At 25.0% G+C, this 21,399-nt stretch overlaps 3 protein-coding genes and 1 long non-coding RNA gene across 13 annotated transcripts in view; 2 read left to right on the top strand and 2 right to left on the bottom strand.

The window, feature by feature from the left end:
- Nucleotides 1-7,937, top strand: part of LOC107994875 (uncharacterized) — a 28,132-nt gene extending 20,195 nt beyond the window's left edge. For all 6 annotated transcript variants that reach the window (XM_062079728.1, XM_062079755.1, XM_062079740.1 and 3 more), the window contains 3 exons: nt 2,069-2,326; nt 5,400-5,745; nt 7,121-7,937. In XM_062079728.1, the coding sequence (XP_061935712.1) occupies nt 2,069-2,326; nt 5,400-5,745; nt 7,121-7,485 (969 nt within the window). In that variant the 3' untranslated portion in view covers nt 7,486-7,937. The remainder of the gene's footprint in view (nt 1-2,068; nt 2,327-5,399; nt 5,746-7,120) is intronic.
- Nucleotides 469-2,978, bottom strand: LOC107994876 (uncharacterized). The gene is made up of 3 exons (XR_001765418.3): nt 2,573-2,978; nt 1,266-1,455; nt 469-1,028 (listed from the first exon to the last, which is right to left on the bottom strand). It is a non-coding gene; the product is annotated as an uncharacterized LOC107994876 (long non-coding RNA).
- Nucleotides 6,643-13,241, bottom strand: LOC107994872 (squamous cell carcinoma antigen recognized by T-cells 3). 2 transcript variants are annotated; one of them, XM_017051984.2, is made up of 6 exons: nt 12,606-13,239; nt 12,318-12,499; nt 11,366-12,243; nt 10,661-11,285; nt 10,439-10,583; nt 6,643-8,587 (listed from the first exon to the last, which is right to left on the bottom strand). In XM_017051984.2, exons 1-6 carry the CDS (start codon nt 13,054-13,056, stop codon nt 8,145-8,147), a joined length of 2,724 nt encoding a protein of 907 aa, XP_016907473.2. In that variant the 5' UTR covers nt 13,057-13,239; the 3' UTR covers nt 6,643-8,144. The 2 variants fall into 2 exon arrangements, with proteins under 2 accessions (XP_016907473.2, XP_016907474.2); XM_017051985.3 differs by lacking the exon at nt 6,643-8,587 and adding an exon at nt 8,891-9,209 and having other exon boundaries at nt 12,606-13,241.
- A 435-nt stretch (nt 13,242-13,676) lies between these two features.
- LOC107994873 (serine protease gd-like) lies at nt 13,677-21,384 on the top strand. 4 transcript variants are annotated; one of them, XM_062079664.1, is made up of 7 exons: nt 13,677-13,817; nt 13,903-14,003; nt 18,324-18,543; nt 18,681-18,846; nt 19,193-19,558; nt 19,885-20,237; nt 20,578-21,384. In XM_062079664.1, exons 2-7 carry the CDS (start codon nt 13,969-13,971, stop codon nt 20,848-20,850), a joined length of 1,413 nt encoding a protein of 470 aa, XP_061935648.1. In that variant the 5' UTR covers nt 13,677-13,817; nt 13,903-13,968; the 3' UTR covers nt 20,851-21,384. The 4 variants fall into 4 exon arrangements, with proteins under 4 accessions (XP_061935648.1, XP_028521153.2, XP_016907476.2 ...); XM_028665352.2 differs by lacking the exon at nt 13,677-13,817 and having other exon boundaries at nt 13,912-14,003; nt 19,885-20,246; XM_017051987.3 differs by lacking the exons at nt 13,677-13,817; nt 13,903-14,003 and adding an exon at nt 15,968-17,121 and having other exon boundaries at nt 19,885-20,246.
- The last annotated feature ends 15 nt before the right edge of the window (nt 21,385-21,399 follow it).

The raw sequence follows: 21,399 nt of genomic DNA, 5'->3' as shown, positions 1-21,399 counted from the left end.
GTAGAATAAGATAAATTTTATTTCAATATTTGAATTTTAATTTCAGAATCCAATTATTTTTTTCTTTTTAATAAAACCTTATTTGAACCTTAATTTTTGATCTAATTTTTTGAATAATGAATAATAATGAATAATCGAATTTTAATAATTAATAATTCTTAAATTCGAATACTCTCATTTTTTTTGCAGCTAAATAAATGAAAACAATAACAAAAAAGTAAAATAAGTTATTTTTTATTTTATTTTAAATTTAAGTAAATATATATAATTATGTATATAAACTTATTAGAATTTAGTTTATTTCCAAACTGAAGTTTTATTTCAATTTACTTCTTACTTATTTCTGATAATTATGCAAATTAAAATTTTATAATTTGAATAAAAATTCATTCTATTATCATGTTTATTATTTTTTATTTATATTTATTATTTATTATTTAATTTGTTCTCTCTCTTTCCCTGTACATATTTTGATTTACATTTTCATAAATATTTATTTACTTTTTATCTTCATAAATATTTCATATTTAGTAAATAATGAAATTACATTCCATTTAAATAATTTAAATAAATAGCATAAGAAGATTTATATTAATAAAAATTTATGAATTTTTAATTATTAAAAATTTGCTTATAAGCATTATTAAAAAAAAGAAATAAAAACGTATATGTGTAAAATATCTGTATAATTTTCGGGATTGAAATTCGTAACGATTTTGGAATGTATTCGGCCATTGATCTTATCCAAGTTTCGTCATCCTTTTCACATGAATCTTATGTGTCGTTCGTTGTAAAGCGAGATCAATCAATCTTCAGTTGCTTTCTAATCGATTGACTTTGATGCAAACGATTTGTTACGAATTTTTGCATCGAAATCGACACGTTCGTCTCCTACCGCTTTAAAATATGGCTTACGATTTTCACTTTAAACCGTTTTGTCAAACTTTGACACGTTTTCATTGGTGTCAAAAGCAAATAACATCTTCAATCGATATTTCATTGTCAATCATTATTTTTTTTTAATTTTTCTATAAAGTTACAAAATTATTAGATTATAAAATTATATAGATAGATTAAATTAAAAAACAGCACAATTTAAAGAAACTTTTTCTTATAAATTTTATTACAGTTATTATGCACATATTGAATTTTTCGAATTAGATTTTCGAATGAAATTTCGATTATTTTATTTTCAAAGTTAATTTATTGAATTCGTAATTTTTTCTTCTAATAAAAATTCAGGCCGTTGAAAAGTTTCTAATTACCTGCTGTATATGTGCGAATGCTCTTTAACTTTTTTTTCAATAGTACTTCCAAGCTTTTTTAAGACTTACTTATACGCATAAATGAAAAATTACTTTTTACTGCATCCACTTATAAATGTTAATTATGCAAGTTTTAAATTCTATGAGGTTTCCTCGTTTCTTTTTTCTTTAGAGTTAATAACTAATTAACCTGAAAAGAGATGATTTCTTAAACACTTGGCAAAGATTTGCAATTTAAGTTATGACTTATTAAAAAAGGATTTGTCTTTTATCACAAGTTTCAAGTTCTCTTAAATTTTGTGATAAATGTTTAATGAATTCAAGCACATCTTGATTTTTTTTTACATTTATATTGAATTATAATTTGAAAATGATTTCAAAATATGTTTAATTATGAACAAAATCTTACATATATCCTATTTATATATATAATATATAATATATAATATATGTAAATTATGCAATCTAATCAGAATATATATACAAAATTAATGTTAAAATATAATGAATAATTTTTTAACAATATTATTTAATTCTAATGATAATGATTAAAGCAAAAAAATTTAATTAAGTTTGATGAAATTTTTTACGCGAATGTATATATATATATATATATATATATATATATATATACACATACACAATATAATAATTTTATTCATTGAATTTTTAATAAAAGATTTAATTTTATTTAATTAAATTGTATTTTTTAGATTTTTCTTAATCTACATACGAATCCTAAAAACAAAAATTCTTAATTTAATAAAAGTGATAAATAATAATGAAATGATATCAAATTTCAGAGGCCAAATTTCATCATAGCAAATATGCGTCTCCAGATTCTTAGTTTGATATTCTTTGCAAGTGTAATACTCGTGAGGCAAATTTCAGCCCATGGAAGATTGATTGAACCACCATCAAGAGCTTCAATGTGGAGATATGGTTTTGATACTCCTCACGATTACAATGATCACGAATGCTATTGCGGAGGATTTACTAGGCAATGGCAACGAAATAAGGGAAAATGTGGCATATGCGGTGATGCTTGGGATGCACCAACGGTAAGACATGAATTTTTTATAAAATTGCTTAGTTTATTGTGAATACACAATAATATGCATTAGTAGAAAAGAAGGAAAGAATATTTCTTTCTATTAAAGTTTTATAATAGATTACATATTGCACAAATACTTTTTATTGAATAATATTTAATTTTTCGAGAAATATTAGCAAGTATATCTATATTTAGATTCTATTTAATTCGTGTATAATTCAAGCAGATAAAAATAAATAAAAATTATACCAACCACATATAACAAGATTTGTAGGTTATACCAATAAATAATTTTAAAGTTTCATAAAAATTCGTATCTGTCAGTTATCGATTTTCCCTTATAAAAATACTAACTTTGAAATCATTGTACTTTTACAAAAATAAATTTCAATTAAATGTTCTACTCTTTAAATAGTAGTGATCATTCTGTCCATTTAACATTGAAATTTCCGAATTGGAATTCGCTTAACGGGACTCTTTCAGAAATTCTTAACTCCTACACAATCTTGGATGTAACTGTATTAAATTTAAAGCATTTCAAATATACTTATAAGGAAGTTGTGAGAAATTGAGAGAACAAATCATTCAATTAATAATAATTATAAAATGATGTTTAACGACGCGATGCGACGTTAGAAACTATTCAAAAAAATGGCTACTAAGAGATCGATCTGTTATAATCGATATTGCACGCCATCTATCAATTTCATATATCATTCAAACTTATTAAATTTTGTTTCGATATAATAACGATAAAAAATGAAAGAAGATATTATTTATTAGAAGACAAGAATTTAAATAATTAAACTTTTTCTTCTCTTTTTTTTTTAAAGTTGAAAGAATTATTTAGTTTTGAATTTTATTTTATTTAAATATCCGTTTTATTTGATTACATAAATCCTGTTTTACGAACAGATAAAATTATATTTGATCAAGATAAATTTATTTAATATTTTATCGCGATATTTAATATCTATCTTTTATTTTGCTTAAACTTCAATAAAAAATTTTAGCTAAATATATATGAGGTTATATATATGTAGTCACGTAACTGGGACATGCTTCTTTCTTTTGCAAACAAAAAAAAGAAGGCAGAGAGTGGCAGAAGAAAAGTTGAATGGTTTAAAGAGCTTTTCTGAGTCAGCTTTTTCTCTCTTTTTTCACAAGTGTAATCGTGCATCATCAATCCCGATTATATATTTTAAACGGCATTAATGTATTTTTTAAATTGCTTTCTCGTACATAGAAAATTATCGAAGTAAAATATTTGAAAAATAAATATCTCGTAAAATATTCAAATTATTTAAATTTTTGCTAAAAGATTTGTTAAAAGATTATTATATTAAATAAAGAATAAAATATAATAAAATTATGTTATTTAGCTCCATTTGTATTAATGCATGAAATCAGGATTACAATAATATATGTATATTTATTGTTTTTTTTCTTATGCTGATATTTTAAATAATTAATCAGCACATCTTCATATTAATTATGCAGCACATGAATTTATAATGAATTCAATTTAATAGTAATTAAATATAATTAAATATATTTTCTTTGAATCTTTTATCATTGTTACTTATATATATTATTAAGCAAATTTTACACTGTTAAACAAAAATATACATAAACACTATTTCAAATAATAAATAAAAAGATAAAAAAGAAAGGAAAATTAAATAAAAAGAAAGAACTGCATCAAATGAAATGCATCTCATTGTGAAGTTTGTGTAATTATCTCCTGGCAATGTTCTTGTAACACAGAATAAATTACTATTTGCGATTTTCCAGTCTGTTGAACGAACATAAGTCTGCTACAACAATGCTATGTATTTCAACACCTTTCTTAAAAATATATTGCAAAATACAGAATTTAAATCATCGAATAGGAGAATAAAGGAAAAAATGAGAAAAAAGATAAATTATTTGATAAAAATTATGAAAAATAGAATAGAAAATAAAATGTTTTTAAAGTTTGCTTGATGTTATTTTAATTAATATTAAATATTCAATAGTTTGAATTGTTTTTGATAATTTTTGAAATTATATCAACAGTAAAATTTTTTAGATTTTATAAATGCAACTTTTTTATTTTGTATTCTGTAATTCTTCGGATTTCAATTAAAAAATTTGACAAATTTGACGATTAAACAATCGAAATATAAAAATCAAACTAAATAAAAATTAAATTAATTAATTTTTCTTTTTTATAATATTATATCATAAGAAAATAAAAGAATTCAATATAAAATTAAATAATTATGTGGCACAGTTAAAATAAAAGATAATTCTATTTCTTTTCTTGATCCTTCGAAGCTCATTCGAATTTTCAACCAATTTATCATTCGATTGAAAGATATTTCCCTTCGATTATATCAATTTTCACGATTTACTTCTCCAATTTTCTATTTTCTATTTTATTTAATTATTGCAATATATTAATTTTACGATCATTTTTCTAACAATTGAACAGATATAATAATTTTCCAAAGTTAGACTTGATAACGTGTTATGTGCACCATTTATATTTCACATATAAAATTTCTTCTGTGAAAATTTATAATCTTCAATTTGAAATTCAAACTTTTATCAAGATCTGAAAGTAAAGTAGAAAACTTCAATCTTCTTGTGAACTTTTATTCTCTATAGAGAAATACTGTCTACGTTTTATTTATTCTATTGAGAGAATTAATTCTGTTTTCACATTATTTGTATGAAATAGAATGTAATTTTTACTTGAAGCTAAGAATAAAATTACATATTTTTTTTTTTACAATCTTACAATTAAATTAATTAGAAAAAAAACCTCACAGGTGTTGTAAATGCAATTTTTCAAAAGACCATTAGATACCAAAGTATACCTTACCCACTTACATTCTATTTAAAATGAATTCTTACATCATTTATAAAATTCAAATAAATTACAAAATCCATGGCATGGTTAAAATAATGTGGAAATAAAAGAGAATTAATTTAAATTCCAGAATATATACTGATCAAAAATTACAAGTATCAACTTCATTTAAAAAAGAGAAAAGTTACACAAAAGTAAATACAAATCTCAATTTCATTTACAGCCTCGTTTGCACGAGACAGGTGGCAAATACGGAAATGGTGTGATAGTGAGAAAGTACCGAACGGGTTCGGTGATACCGGTCCGTGTGGAACTCACAGCGAATCACCACGGTTACTTCGAGTTCCGTACATGTGCGATGACCTACAAGGACAAGGAAGTCGACCAAGATTGCTTGGACCAACATCTGCTTCGGTCGAAGAATAGCTCGATCAGATATTATCCCGGCCCAGGAAACAAGATCTTCGAGGCTTTCTACAAATTGCCGGACGATCTGACTTGCGCCCAATGCGTTTTTCAATGGAGATACGTGGCTGGAAATAATTGGGGCGACTGTGGAAACGGAACAGGTATTGTAAGCCTGTTTTTATCCTTCTGCTTTCCCTCCTCCCTCTTTTCTCGGTGACATTTTGCACATGAAATTCGAGGACCGTTTCTCACTCGAGGCAGATATCACTTTCCTCTTTGAATAAACGAAGTTGGAGATTTTTCTCAATGAAAATTTCTGTTCCATTTAATTCCGAGATGTTGGCTCGCATTTTGTTCCAACCGAATGGATGTTCGAGAGACACCGTTTTGCGACAAAAGCAAAAATGGATTCTCGTAGGCATCGAGGTGGTTGTTGTTGAAGCTGGGTGCATGGAGATTGAATTTCAGGGATATTGGGAAAAGTTGATAGAATGAAGCGTTTGTTCGAAAGGGTGGAGTCGATTAAAGCCGCTGATTGCATCGGGGGTAAAGTAGAGCGGTAATTCAGTTTGCTTCTCTCCTCGATTTTTGATATGGAATTTTTAGATCGTTTTTTTTTTGTTTTTAAATTATGTTTCTTCTGTTAATAGTGAAGTGATTGGTATCTGATTTTTTTTTGAAGATGGATTTCAAAAAATTCAAAATTAATTCTTACGTAATTTTGAATGACTTTTTTGTAATTTCATTGCTTAATATATTTTTCTTCATTTTATGAGAATTTTCAATTTCATTTGTGTTTTTATATTTTATATGTTTCTTATTTGTGTATGCGTCGTCCAAAAATTTTATTACTGAAAAAAATAGTTGACGTAAGAATTAATAGATATAAAATGGATTAAAGTTTATAGAAAGATAATTCTTATTACATAATTAAAATATTATTAATATGCTTCAATGGAAGCATAAATGGAAAGTTTTTAATTTTTTACGTAATAAATATTACACAATTAATTAGTGGCATTGAATAGTTGCTTCATATTTATTAATATTCGATGGAGTTTATCCTTAAGCAATCGCTTTATTATTTTCAGATCTCATATACAAACATTTATTTCAAAATTATTCATCATAATACTTCTATTTTTACATGTTTTAAATATTATTTTACATATACAGTGCTTCCAATGTAATATTATGAATTTTTTTCTCTGAAGTGCAATATAATACAATATAAACTAAAAAAAAAAAAAGAATAACTGCAAAATTATTTTCACTTATTGATATATTTATAATATATTAATAAATAATTTTTAAAGATTAATATGTAAATCAATTACTACATACTCATTATTATATATAAAGTAAATTATAAAAAATGAGATTTATCAAATTCAATTTACAAAGAAATAAAAATAGAAAAAAAAGAAGAAAAAAATGCTTATAGTTGCAAATAAAATAATTTACCTTATTTTTAAAAATTAATCAATAATAATTTCATAACATAAAATTATAAACTGTTCTTCTTTGACAATATAGGAGCTGTAGGTTGCGGTCCTCAAGAAGAATTTCGTGCTTGCGCTGATATTACCATCGGAGATGACGTAGAACCTCTTCCACCTGCAGAGCCACCAATTCCGAAATCGGTTCCAGGAGAAAAATCGCCAACGGAGCCAACATTGGTGCCAGAGCCGAGTGGATCATATTGGTTATTCAGTGTTATTATCGCTGGTACGTGCCTGTTGGTTGTACTGGCGGCTATGGCGTTGCTTTATGCGTATTACTATCACTCTGGCCGAGCCAAAAAATGGCTTATGGCGAGGAGGTTGACACCTGAAAGTCCACCTGTCGCTCCACCGAGGCATAAAAAACACAACACGTCCAATGCACCACTGCAGCTGTAGAAGGATATTTGTACTTGATGGTAGGGTGACCAAATATGCACAAAGAAAAGTAAAAAGAACTGTATAATTCTGTAATAATTTCTGTAAATGCTGCTTCGACATTATTTTACAATATCTTTTAACAATAATAGGTCATGTATGTATATGTAATATATGTATACATAAAAAAAGAATTTTTTCTCATTAAGATAAAAGAAAAATGGTCACCCTGATTTGTTACTATTTGCAATGTAACTTCCTTTGTTCATTTTTTCTTTTATATGTATTCAGAGTATTTTTCTATCATGCGTGTCTGTGCGAGAAAAGTATACATATATCTTCGTGACATTGTAATGTATGCGTGATGGGAAAATTGTTCTCGTTTTATAGTTAGAGTAACATCGCTCACCTTGCACACATTCATCTTGTATATATAAATATTTCTTACATTAAACATATTTATTTTCTAAGAATTTGTGATTCTTAGTTTTATTCCCTTCATTTTTTTTGTTTTCTTTTTAAATAAACTCTTAAATCTCTAAAAGAGATTTTGTTCATTATATATAGTGCTTTAAGAAATATGTAATTGAATGCTTTTCTCATATATACATATATTAAAGCACATTCGAAAAAAACAAGGATGAAATTGAAATTTAAGAAATTAGCGACGTTGTAGTAAATTACTTTTTATTCAGTAACATATTTCTAAAATCTTGATTATTCATTTTTGGAGCAACACCATTTCCAGGCACATTTGCACTGCCATTAGTAGCAGCGGTTTTGACAGTACGAGGTACCATAGATAATAATGTTTTGGGCATACCAAATGTAGTTCTGCTTACTGTAGTACCACCTAGAGATTTAACTAAGAGCGGTTCTTCAGTCGCTGGTACTTTCTTGCGTTCAGGTGGTTGGCTTATGGCTACACTAATTACTTTGTCGGCTATTTTCATTCCATCAGTGGCCAGAAGTGCCTTCGCGGCACTGTTTTCGTCCTTAAATTCGACGTAAGCCAACCCTTTAGAATGACCATTACGGTAAGTAACTATACGGACTTCCTTCAATGCTCCGTGAACCTTGAAAATTTCTTCAAGCTCTTCTTTTGTTGTTGATACCGGAAGTCCTAGTCATTTCATAAAAATAAATATTTTTTCTTTTAATTTACGATTTTTAATTTAATCCTCAGTTGGTATTAATAATAATATAATTGATATCTCAGCGTTATTTATACCCATATTATAACCCATTGATATACAAGTAGTGGTAAGTATTTTGAATATAATTACCATTATGGGATATGTGTATATAAAGAAGCATGAATTTCTTTAATAAAAATTTTAATATTATTTTTAATTATAAATAAAATTATAAAACAAATAAAAAATAGAATAGACATATAATTCATTAATTATAAAAAATAATGTGCAAATATTATTCTTGCATATAAATAAGAATGATAAAATATGAGAATGAATAAAAAAAATATAAACTAAATTTTTATTACTAGATATCACTTTGGTTTGTAACAAAAAATCTGATATGATCATAACAATAACATCAAAAAACATCGTATGATTCTTTGAAACCTTCGATACAAGTGAAACAATAAATCTGTTGTAATGAATGTTGTTTGTAAACTGTTTTTTTACATTTCATACAGTATGTAGAATGTTTTCTGTCAAGCTTGCTAGGGCAATCTTTGCAGCGTCGTCTTTTTGGTCGAACAGCCTCTTCTATCGGATTATCTGTAATTTTTATTAATTCTCTAATTTTTTAACGAATTTCTTGTGTTACACGATTATATTACAACACTTTTTTTTTCACATATCATTCTTGATAATTTTTTTTTTATATAATAAATTTTTTTTTATAAAAAATTTTCATTTTACTTTATATTTGTATCACATATAATTTCTAAAATTATTGATGATCAATCAGTTATGAAGTAAAAGTTTATTTTTAAAGAAACTCATGGAATCAATACATATATCCTCATTCTTTTTTTTCCTTTTCTTATTTCATTAAATCATATTCAATATATTGAATAGGAATAAGAATTTGTTCAATGGTACAATAACATGGAAATAAGTGATGCTCGGTAGTATTTGTAATTTATAAAGAATGAGTATCTCTATTTTCTGATTTGAAGAAATTATTTAAATAAAGCAAATAAAAAAATGCTTTCATTTCTACTTCATGTGTGATTCATGAACATTTTAATAAATTTTTGTATTTAATATTCATTTATTCAACGATCTTAAAATTTTATCAATTACAAAAAATTATTCAATCTAAATAATACTCCATAATATTTCGATGCAATGTTTTAAATTTGAAAGAAATTTCTTGGATCATTTAAAATAATTATAGATATAAAAATATCTTATTTATATCCGAAATTTTTTCGTGTTATTCAAGTATTATTCAATTTTTGTTTTAATAATATGATTAAAATATTCATATTGTATTTCAACATCTGTTCTTTTTCCGTTTCATCTATTTTCCAATCAACTTCATTGATTGAAATATTTTAAATATCACTTACTTTTCGGAAAACAAATATAATTTGTTGTATCGAATATAATCCATTTGACTGAAATGTATAGCTGGTTTAGAAAATATAACGAAATCATATAAATATATATTAGTTTTGCAAGATATTACAATTTTTATATTGATGACTTACGAAATTTCAAAGTGATTTTAATTAATATTTATTATTATTTACAATAATTAAGATTTTCCCATTTTAACTGATTATAATTATCCCATAATATCCCATAAAAATAATTAATATTTATAATTAATATTTCAATTTAAATATAATATCTGTATATAAAAGAATATAAAAAAATAAACGCGAATACATTATTTAGCAATTAAGAAATAAACGATTGAAATGTTGCAAATTATTTGTGAATTTTTAATGATTTGAAGAATACCAACTGAGGGTTGACATTAAATAATTGCATACCTTTAACAAAAAGCTTGTTTTTTTCAAGAGAGCAGCTGTATTTAAATCCAGATCCTCGTGTTCTGTTTGGATCGCATTTTGAAACAAACATTGGTCGCCCTCTTATAGGAGTTCTATCCAATTGTAAAGCTTTGTCAATTGCTTCCTATAAAAATAATATTTTTTTAATTAAACATTATTTATATAAATTAATCGTAATTAAAAGAAAAAAATAATTTGTACCATGTTACTGAGTTGTACATAACAATATCCTTTACTACGTCCTTTATAATCTCGTATCATTTTAAACATTGTAATTGGTCCTGCTGGTTGTAAAGCATTTCTAACTTCTTCTTCGCTTGCTGTGTAATCTAAATTACTTATAAAAACTGTACTTTTGTCATCCATTTCATGCATATTATCTATTTCCATTTGTTCATTTTCCGGCATTTTGAAACCAGGCGGAGGCGCAGTTTTTAGTTTTTGTTCTTCAGAATCAGTATTTTTTTCGAAATTTAAACGACTTTCTCTAATTTTTGGTTTAATTTGCATTTCAACTTTTGTAATTTTTGTTGGAGAAGATCCTAAATTTTTCCATTTACCAGTTTCGTCTTGTTTTCTTTTAAGAGTTTTTTTGTTTTGTAACGGAGATAATTCATGATTGGACATTTGTTGCATTTTCTGTCTTTCTTCAGCAACTTTATCTAATTTTTCTTTTGTTCGTATTTCACATATTTCCATTTGTTCTAATGTTCCTTCATCTCGTTCAAAATCTATCCAAGAATTTGCTATGCTTTCTGGCCAATCTTTTACCATGGTCAAAGCTTTTTGGAATAATTTCCTCAAATGTTTCGTATCTCCATAACATCTAAACGAAAAAAAAAAATATTAATTTAGAAAACATATTATATTATAAATTATTATATTAAAAATAATATAGAAAATTACCTTTCTAATGAAATATATTCCAACCAATAAGATGCTGTTCCGGAATGTCCTTGTGACAAGATATCAGCCCATAATGACCTAGTTTTTTCCATGTTATTAGCATGTATAGCTTCAGTTCTTGCCCAATATTGCAATATAATACAATTAGGATCTCCTTCTAAGCCAAATGATTTTGCCAAATGTTCACAAGCTCTATTAAAAGTATTACGTAATATTTCTAGTTGTTTTCCTTCGTCTGTAGAATAACGATCGATTTTTCGTCGTAAATATTCCAAATAAGTTATCCATAAATTTCGATAATCTTCAGCAGTAGAGAATCCAGCTGCTAAAGCATTTTCTAATAAAGTTTGAACTTCTAATACCGATTTGTTCCATTTTTCGTATGATCTTATCCATTTTTGCCATATTTTTGCACACCAAGGAACATTTCTTAAAGCTCTTTGATATACTTGATCTAAAACTGATTCAATTTTAATATTTTCTTCTAAATACTTAAGGTAATCAAGCCAAATTGACATTTCCAAACTAAGATCAGTGATTGCTCTTTCATACAAAACTGTGATTCTTCCAGGATCACCATTACGTTGTTCATATGATAAATATATTTTGTATGAATCTAATAGTTCATTTTCTGTTTGTGCAGAAACAATTTTTTCCTCATAAGGTAAACGAAGATTAAGCTTTGAAAGAGCTCGATTATATCCTCCAATAATAATTTTATCATCAATAACAGCTTCTGTACCATCTCCATGACGCCAAGCTTCATATTCTTCATATGTTTTTTCCATATCTAAAAGAGGACAAGCTAATTGTCTTTTGAATAAGTTACCAATACGTTCTAATTGCTCTTTCCTTTCAGCTTGATTTAAAGGATCAATCTAAATATATGAAATCTTGATATAAGAAATTATTAATAATTTAAAATTATTTTGTCTCTTCATTCTGTACTTACCAGAGCATATAACACAGCTTCAAACTCTCGAAATGCTTCCCATATTATTGCACCTTTAATAGTATGTAACCCAACATCTGTTAATGCTCTTTCAAAGAGATGTCTAACATTTTTTGCTGCATCTTTTTCAGTGCCCATATTACCAATACTAAATTGCAAATATTCTAACCATACTTCTACAGCTACAACAATCAGTTTAATACATAATATATTCATCAATTGTATTTATAAAACACGGATGATATATTATTATTATACATTATTATATATTAAGAATAAAAAACATACCAAGATAATCTTTTACTGCTCGCTCACATAATTTTACTACTTCAGCTTTCTGTTCTATAGTGGTTGCTAATTTAATTTCATCACGCATCCAAGATAACCAGAGATCAGGACTCAAAGGATACTTTGAACTCATATCTTCTCTGGCAGCGCGTAATCGTTCTAATTCACCCATTTTTTGTAATTTATTAATAAGGGCTACATGACTCGCATAATCATATGGATTGTGAGCAAGAGAAGTTTCTAAAATTTTAACTTCTGCTTCGTCAGCATCCTCTTCATCATCATCATCATCATCATCATCATCATCATCATCTTTATCCTGTTCTTCATCAAACTCATTCTTAATTTCTTCAGTTTCATTTTTAATCATTTTTGATTCGATCTTTCTGTTCGAATTTTCATGTAAATTTTTATCGTTACTTTCATCGCTTCCTATATCCATTTCTTCCATTTTATAATACTGCGTCAAGTTACAAATTTTTATATATTATTATTTTATATATTATTATATATAATAATTATATATATATATTATATATATAATAATAATAATAATATATATTTATAAAAATCAAGAAAAGTGCACTTAACAGTAGTAAACAGTTTTTACACGTTATAGGTTATATTTAAATGTTATTAGTGCTTATTTTGCTAAGAATCTGACAGATGTCGTTATTACGCATGCGTATTAAAAATTATATTTTGATTTAAATTAGTCGTGCATACGTTAAAAACGTAGTATTAAAATACAATAATAGATTAATAATAAAATTATTATTAGATAATATAGTTTTTTTCAATAATTTATTTTTCATTAATTTATTATCAAGATTGAATTTATATGAAATTATCCATCTATTTCTTTAATTTTTAATTAGGTTATATACGAATGACTATTAATTGTAAACAATTCGTTTACAATTATAGATCCAAACATAAATTTTGTCATTGAAATATTGACTTATTTTTTTTTTTCAATTATTTGAGTGGTTTTTATAAAAATTAAAATTTTATTAATGAATTTTTCATCAATAGAAATTAATGTAATGCAAATATTCATTTTACAAGAATTTTACAATATTAATCTCAGGAACCGGGGAAAAGAGTCATAAGAAAGGAAAACGAAAATTCATCAAATGTTCCAAGAATTCCTTGAATCGTTGTAAACAGATACCATTGAAATATATTCATAAATATAATGTGAGTTCATAGGTGAGTATATATTCCTTATATTCGTATATATTCGTATGAAAAATATTTTTTGTCGATGATATTTATTTTGCGTTTAATTTTATAGATCCGTCCATTAAAAAGTTATTCCATTTTGCATGAACGTCTTTCATTTGAAACAAACATTATTCAAATGTTTTTAAAAAAATTAGTGATAAATATGACAGAGTGAGTATCCCAGAATTATTTTTTTTTATTTTGAAGAATCGAAAATATTTGAATAGAAATAAAGAAAAATTATTATTCTTTTAATTATCTATTGAGAGAAAAATTTTAACTTTATTTGTGTTTATATATGTATGTAAATATGTTTTATTATATATATGAATATATGTTTATAGATCAGATATTTGATTAGATATTATAAATTATGGAAAAATTTTCTTAATTTCAATGTCATTGTAATAAATTGTACTATTATTTCTTTATTACTTTGAAAGTTTGCTAAGTAAATTTTTCAATTATAATAAAGTAATCAAATAAAATTATGTATAATATTTTTTAAAGAATTTAGTAATTCATCCTAAATAATTCTTTTCAAGAAATAACAAATATTAATTATATATGAGTATTAAAACGTTACATTTTTTTTAGATAATGTAATGCAATTGTTGTTTTATACTGTTTTACTAGTGAACTAAGTGTAGCGTGCAAAGAATTTAAAAATAAATCGATTACAATATCATAAGAATCGCATGTTAAAATATTAGAAATCTTACCTATTGAGAGAATATATATGTGTATGTACATGTATGTATACGTGTTTCGAATACGAAGAATTTTTTATATTTTTTTTATATTATTTTTCATTTCATTGATTCAAATTTTATATATGAATTTTATATATGAATAATATAATATAAACAATATTTTCTATAACACAAAAAACACAAAAAAATATCTTCTGAAAATTAAAAAATTATTTAAATTATTAAAAAAGATCTCTAATTTAAATCTCTGATCTTGTATAAATTTAATATTTTAATAATTAAATTGTTATTCAAAATTTAATTTTATATCTCCTAACAAAAAGTTATATTTTCTTTTATATAATAATAAATTTATATTTACTTTAGTAATTTAATTTAGTACACTAATGCAAAATGAAATTATGTGAAGCACAAAACATTGTTAATATTTTCCTTATTTAACTTAATGAATCTATAATTTCCATACAATCTAGAAATACCCGATATATTTAGCAATAATAACAAAAGGAATTTGTATGACTTAATAATGATTTTATTTATTTTTATATATTTCTTATGAAATATAATTGACGTAAATTATTATAAATATTATTATTTATATATAAGTTATGAACATAAGACTTAAATCATAAATATAATTAGTACAATTATTAATTATTAAATTATTAAAATTTTTATCATTAGCTAATATTAAATAACTTATTATTAATTAAGTAACTTAAATAAAGAAATTTATAATGATTAATTTATTTTGTAAATTATATGATATGAAAAAATTGTTTCAATAATTTCCAGAGATAATTATATTGTACATAGTCAATAATATTAGATATTAACAATTAAAATTATATGTTAGCTGTCATTTCTCAATTATATTTCAACAAATAATATATGTATAATCCTTTGTAATACCAAATAATGTTCTATTAAATAAATTCATAAATTTTGGAGTAGTGATATATATTATTAAAATACTACATTTTTTTTATGCAATTATTAATTATGTGCATCAAAATTTTCTAAATTTGTATTTTATTATTTGTAAATGTTTAAATTGTAAATTAATGCGTTAAAAAATTATAGTATAAATAATTATTGTATTTGAGATAGCTTAATTATATTTTACTAAAATAAAAGAATGCTTTTGAAAATTATTTTTTATTTTTTGCTTGTATTGATTTATATAAATATTAAAATTAAAAAGAAAATGTTGGCAAATGTAAAAGTTGCCAAACTATGATTATAAATGGTCAAGTTGTATTTTTCATTAAATAATATTTTGTTAAAATTATTAAAAAAATCTAACTAGTTTAATAAGATATTATTATTAATAATTCTATTATTAATTACTAATACTTTTGCATGATTGCAAAAACAAATGAAATATGAAATACACAATAGTGAAATGACGCAAAATATGATTAAGATTAATTGACGCAAGTCGATTCATCGTAATTGATATTGAATTATCTTTAACTATTATATTGTTTTCATTCGACTATGTTTGTAAACAAATTGAAAACCATATTGACGACAAAGATTAAATGTTCATTAAAATATTTAAACAATTAGATAATACATTTTGAAATAAAACAATGACATATACCGAAGGATTAAAAACAAAGTTGCCATATAAATTTTCACATTGAGAATAGTAAAGGAAATTAATATAGTATTGTGATTCATACTGTAACGAAAGTGAAGAAATGGGAAAAAAATAACGAATATACTATTCTATTGTGTTTTAGTTAGTTTAGAGATGAGATCAAAAAATAATAAAAGATTTATTTATCTTTAATTATAATTATAAGTATTTCTAAAAGAATACTTGAAAATCTAAATTAAATTAAGCTAACTTAACTGTTATTGTGTAAACTAACCTAACTTTTAATTCTAAAAATAATAAGATATAATATAATTATAAAAATATATATAATATAAAAATATTTGTTATTTCTTCTTTCACTTCTTAGTTTTTCTTTCAATATGAATTCTGATTAAAAGAAATTAAGCAATAATCTGATTTAATCATTGAAAAAAATGAAAAAAAATAATAGAAGAGTATTAGAAAGTAGAAATGAAAATAGAAGAAATAACAGGTGTTCTATCATTTGACCAAGGTTTTAATCTCTTGAAAAAGTAAATAGAGACATCTATCCATTACACTGTCATTTTCTCTATATCCGTTTTATTTTATCTAATGTAAACTTCAATTTGTTCATAACTTGACAAATAAATAAATAATAAATTGATATTTTTGTACATTAACTTTTCTATTTGTTTTCGCTTCGATCCTCCTAAGTTGTTCCATTAACACTCTATATATATGTAATCTTATTAATTTAAAATTACATAAATTCATTTAGCCAATATACTAAACAACACTCACATTCTTGATGTAACTTCTATGACCAATATGATTCATTCGATGCGATTAATCAAATTCGTGAGAAGATCATATTGTTTCTTCCGCGTCGTCATTCTCTTTCAAGATTTCTTCATACGAATGAAACGGTTAATTGTCGGGGATGCCCCACCACTTTCCAGAATTTACAAAAGAAACGATAAATCCTCAGGTGAGACAGTACGTGACGAACGTGACAAGTTGCATTACTTCTCTCTATTAGAAACTTGTTAAATATTTGTTGACAATTTTAATACAAAATAATTTTTTATAATGAAGTGCGAATAATAAGAGTGAAATTTAAGAGTGAAATTTTTTTTTGGGATATTTCAATATTGTTGAAGATCTGAGGTATTTTCTTCTTTTTTTATTTGAATATCTGAAGGAGATATTTTCTTCTTTTTTTTGATGAATTGTGTATAATTCGTGAAATTGAGAATGATAATATTATGGATATAGAGTAATAGATTTTTAATAATAATATAATGATTTATTTATATTCAGAAGAATTTTTTTGATAATTTAACTTAATTTCTGAAAAATACTTTCAGCAATTCAAATATATTGAGTTAATATTTGATAGAATTTTCCTTTGCAATTCAAATTCATTGATAAGTGTTTTGAACAGCTTCTTTTGCAATTCAAATGATGAATTAAATTAGTGTCATTAAGTGATATTAATTCAAATATATTTTTACGAATTAACTTTAATTATCACAAAAAAAATATATCTATTAATTTTTCTTTTACTGTGATAACATATAGATAGTATCTTGTTAGAAAAACATATGAATTTTATTATAAAATTCTCATTACTTAGAATAAATCCGCAATCACAGAAATTTTTTTATTTTTTCAAATTTTGTATTCCATAAATTGGATTTTAATAAGTATTTCTTTCCTGAAACAAAACAATAAAGATCTGAAGGAACTGTATTCTGAAAGACATTTAGAATTATCTTAGATACCTTCGTATAAGTATTAGTGCGATCAGTCCCTTTGTATGACAGATAGTCTGATCTTTTGTCATCATTTCTAAAATACTTTTAACGATTTATTTTTTTTAATCCTATCATTTCCACAATTATATTTTCTTCATTGATTTCTATTTCTTATATCTTAATCTTGATTCTCAATCTAACTTTTCCAATCAAAAATCAAAATATCTGATTTTTCTCTCTAAATAAACAATTTAATTTTAACAATTGATGAAGAAATAAATATAAGTACCAATTTTCAAACAATAGTTAATCGATTAACAAGTATCAAATGAATAAAATTTAATTGATAGATTATAAAATCTTAAAAGAAATATTAAATTTTAAATAATAATATATTAAAATTATAGTAATAAATATTATATATGTCATAAAGTTTCAGGATGGTGAATGTAATTGTCAAGGTTGCACTATTCCTCCGTATTCTTCAATTGACCGCAGAAACAGCTGATCAGTCGCCATGTCCCGAGTACTTCCGATATATTTCAGATTCTATCACAGGTGAAATCATTGGTTTTGTTGAGATACGATCGCCACCAAAAGGAATTCCTTTGACGCTTAGTGTCAAATTGAGCATTGCCGTTGCATTGCCATCGGTAAATAATTAACAATAAACATCGATCATAACTTCATATATTTCTTGATAATAAGAATTTAAACTTAGAAAAATATTGATCATCCTTATTGATATGAGAGTTACAGTACATTAATGCAATATGATCTTGTGTTTCAGAAATATGTTGGTAGATTAGAATTAGCACAACCAAAGGAACAATCAATTAGAGAAGTTATGCAGGGTAGGCCTTTACATTATAAAATCCATTTTCCACTTCCTTGGCCAATACCCATTTTAACTGGTTTATGGTTTAACGATGAACATATTTGTTCAGGTTTACGCGGTATGTAAAAAATTTCAATAAATTTTTTTTTAAAAAGATATATAATTATTAATATAAACTTTTAAGAAAATCTAATTTTTGTAAGACTATTGATTACTAATCAATAAATTTTAGTGGATAGCGATAAATATAAAGGAAATCTTTTATAAGTTTTAAGTCATATGATTATGTGTAAAATTTTAAAAGAAAAGTTTATAATTTATTAATTTTATTAATATTTGTTTGATCAATTATTGTGCAAAAAGTCTCTAAAAAAACAAATAGTTTAATAATAATTTTCATAAAAATTTATAGCAATTTTGTATGATATAATTTATTAATATTAATATTTAATTATTTATTCCAGTAAGTGGACCAATAGTCACGTTCATTGTCCTAAATCACACGCTGTACCCACCTTCGTTAAAGCTCAATTTCGACTCAAATCCCATTAATTTTCCTCAGCCTTTGCCAAACTTTCCATCCACTCAAGACAATCCACCGGTGGTATATCAGCCAATCACTCCATCACCTGACAGATCCATATCAATTGTCAACAAGCAAAATAAGGTGGAGTGTGGTAGAAGCAGTACTAAGTTCAATCTTCTAGTGGCTGGAGGAATGAATGCATCTCGGGGTCAGTGGCCCTGGCTGGTTGCAATTTTTGTCGTCAAAAAGAATTTCGAGTTCCAATGTGCGGGAACATTGATTACTAATAAGCACATTATTACAGGTATGTGAATTTTTTATGCGAATCAAATGCTTAAAGAAATGCTTTCTTTTTTAAAATATTTCTTGAAATTAAAATTCAAGAAATATTAAGTATTAGCTAAGGACTTAAAAATTGAGATATTTATGAAATAGAAAGGGAGTAAGAAAAAAGAAATAGAAAGTCAAAAATATCATTTTTTCATAATATATCTTAATAATCACTTTTGAAAGAAATTATTACGTATCAAAATATTGATTCTTCTAATGAGTGTCATTTAATAGTCCAAAAGTTACAATATTACAATTTTTGATACATTTTTTGGTAATTATTTTTTTTTTTTATTTCAGCTGCACATTGTTTACTAATAGATAATATTAATTTACCTGCTAGTACACTGCTAGTATCCTTGGGACGCTATCGCCTTCGAGAATGGTCAGAAGAGGGTTCTGTAAATCGAGAAATAGCAGCGTACCAGCTCCATCCTAATTATGACAAAGGGGGGAATGCTGATGCGGATTTAGCAGTGTTGAGTCTGAGAGAGAAAGTAGAGTATAATGATGTAATCAGACCAATCTGTCTCTGGACAGGGCCTGCACTTCTTGCCAGTGTTGTGGGAAAGTCTGGATATGTGGTCGGATGGGGACGTGATGAAAATGGAAATCGCCATCTGCAAGAGCCTCGACAGATCAAAGCTCCCATTGTACGTCAGGTATGATTACCTTTTTCTTTAAACATTAAACTTATTTGATAAATCATTGTACTATTATATAAAGAAATCTTTATATGAATATTTACATAATAGTAAAGAAATTGTTCATACCTGAGAGTAATATAAGTCAACAAAATCAATTATCTGAATACTTTCATTCATTTCAAACTTCATTTTCATTTATCAATTTATACAGATTTATTCATACAAATTTGACAAATTTAAAATATTTAAAATGTTATAACTTTCCATTTTCTAATAATTTCTTGACAATGAGAAACATTTGCCTGGAATTTCAACCGAGAGGTGAATAACTATTAATAAATTACAGGAGGATTGTCACTGGAGCAACTCAGATTTCGTCTTGTTCACTTCGAACCGGACATTTTGTGCGGGTTTAAGAAATGGAAGTGGTCCTTGCAACGGTGATAGTGGAAGCGGTTTTGTGATGTACGATCCTAAAACGGATCGTTACTATTTGCGAGGAATCGTTTCGAGATCGTTGCTGAATAGAATCACTATGTCTTGTGATTTAAATCAGTATATAGTTTACGTGGACGTTGCACAACATTTGGAATGGGTACGAAATATGATCTCGTCGTAGAACAATTTTTTATGATCTGTAACTGTAAATATGTTAGTCGATTAATTTTTAGATATAAGTTATTATTTTATAATTAAATAATTTGCTTATAATCTGTAAAATAATACCAAATCAATAACGAGTCGATTGATGATAATTTAATCTCTCATGACTGTAAAATGTAAAGTTTAAAAGCAATGCATGCGACATTTTTGACTGCTTATATTAGCTTTTCATATAAATATTTAATAACATCAATGAATATACAAAAATACAATTTATCTGTAAAAATAGATAATATATTGTAATTTAATTTTTTTATACTTAATAGTATATAATATTTATTATTATTGATGTAGTTTTGATCTTACATTTTAATATTTGCATATGTCATTATCATTTTCTTTTGCACAAAACATATCTTTTCTTCTTTCTTTTTATAATCATAGTTTTATATACTATTGTACATATTCTTATAAATTTGTAGAGAATTGTAAGCCACTTATTCTACAATCAAACTTAAATTATCCCATTATAATAAATGTTTATAACAAAGTTTCTTACAATTTA

The sequence above is a fragment of the Apis cerana genome, linkage group LG1 (genome assembly GCF_029169275.1).
Source record: "Apis cerana isolate GH-2021 linkage group LG1, AcerK_1.0, whole genome shotgun sequence".
NCBI lineage: Eukaryota > Metazoa > Arthropoda > Insecta > Hymenoptera > Apidae > Apis > Apis cerana.
This window is presented reverse-complemented; position numbering and strand designations above follow the sequence as displayed.

Bases quoted from the DNA above. Each gene is read 5' to 3' on its own strand.
- LOC107994873 (XM_028665352.2), top strand. From the start codon at position 13,969: ATGTTTTTAAAAAAATTAGTGATAAATATGACAGA. The intron at 18,847-19,192 runs GTATGTAAAAAA...TATTTATTCCAG, and splicing joins TATTTGTTCAGGTTTACGCG to TAAGTGGACCAATAGTCACG. The intron at 19,559-19,884 runs GTATGTGAATTT...TTTTTATTTCAG, and splicing joins TAATAAGCACATTATTACAG to CTGCACATTGTTTACTAATA.
- LOC107994872 (XM_017051984.2), bottom strand. From the start codon at position 13,056: ATGGAAGAAATGGATATAGGAAGCGATGAAAGTAACGATAAAAATTTA. The intron at 11,286-11,365 runs GTAATTTTCTAT...TTTTTCGTTTAG, and splicing joins GAATATATTTCATTAGAAAG to ATGTTATGGAGATACGAAAC. The intron at 8,588-10,438 runs GTATGCAATTAT...TGAAATGACTAG, and splicing joins AAACAAGCTTTTTGTTAAAG to GACTTCCGGTATCAACAACA.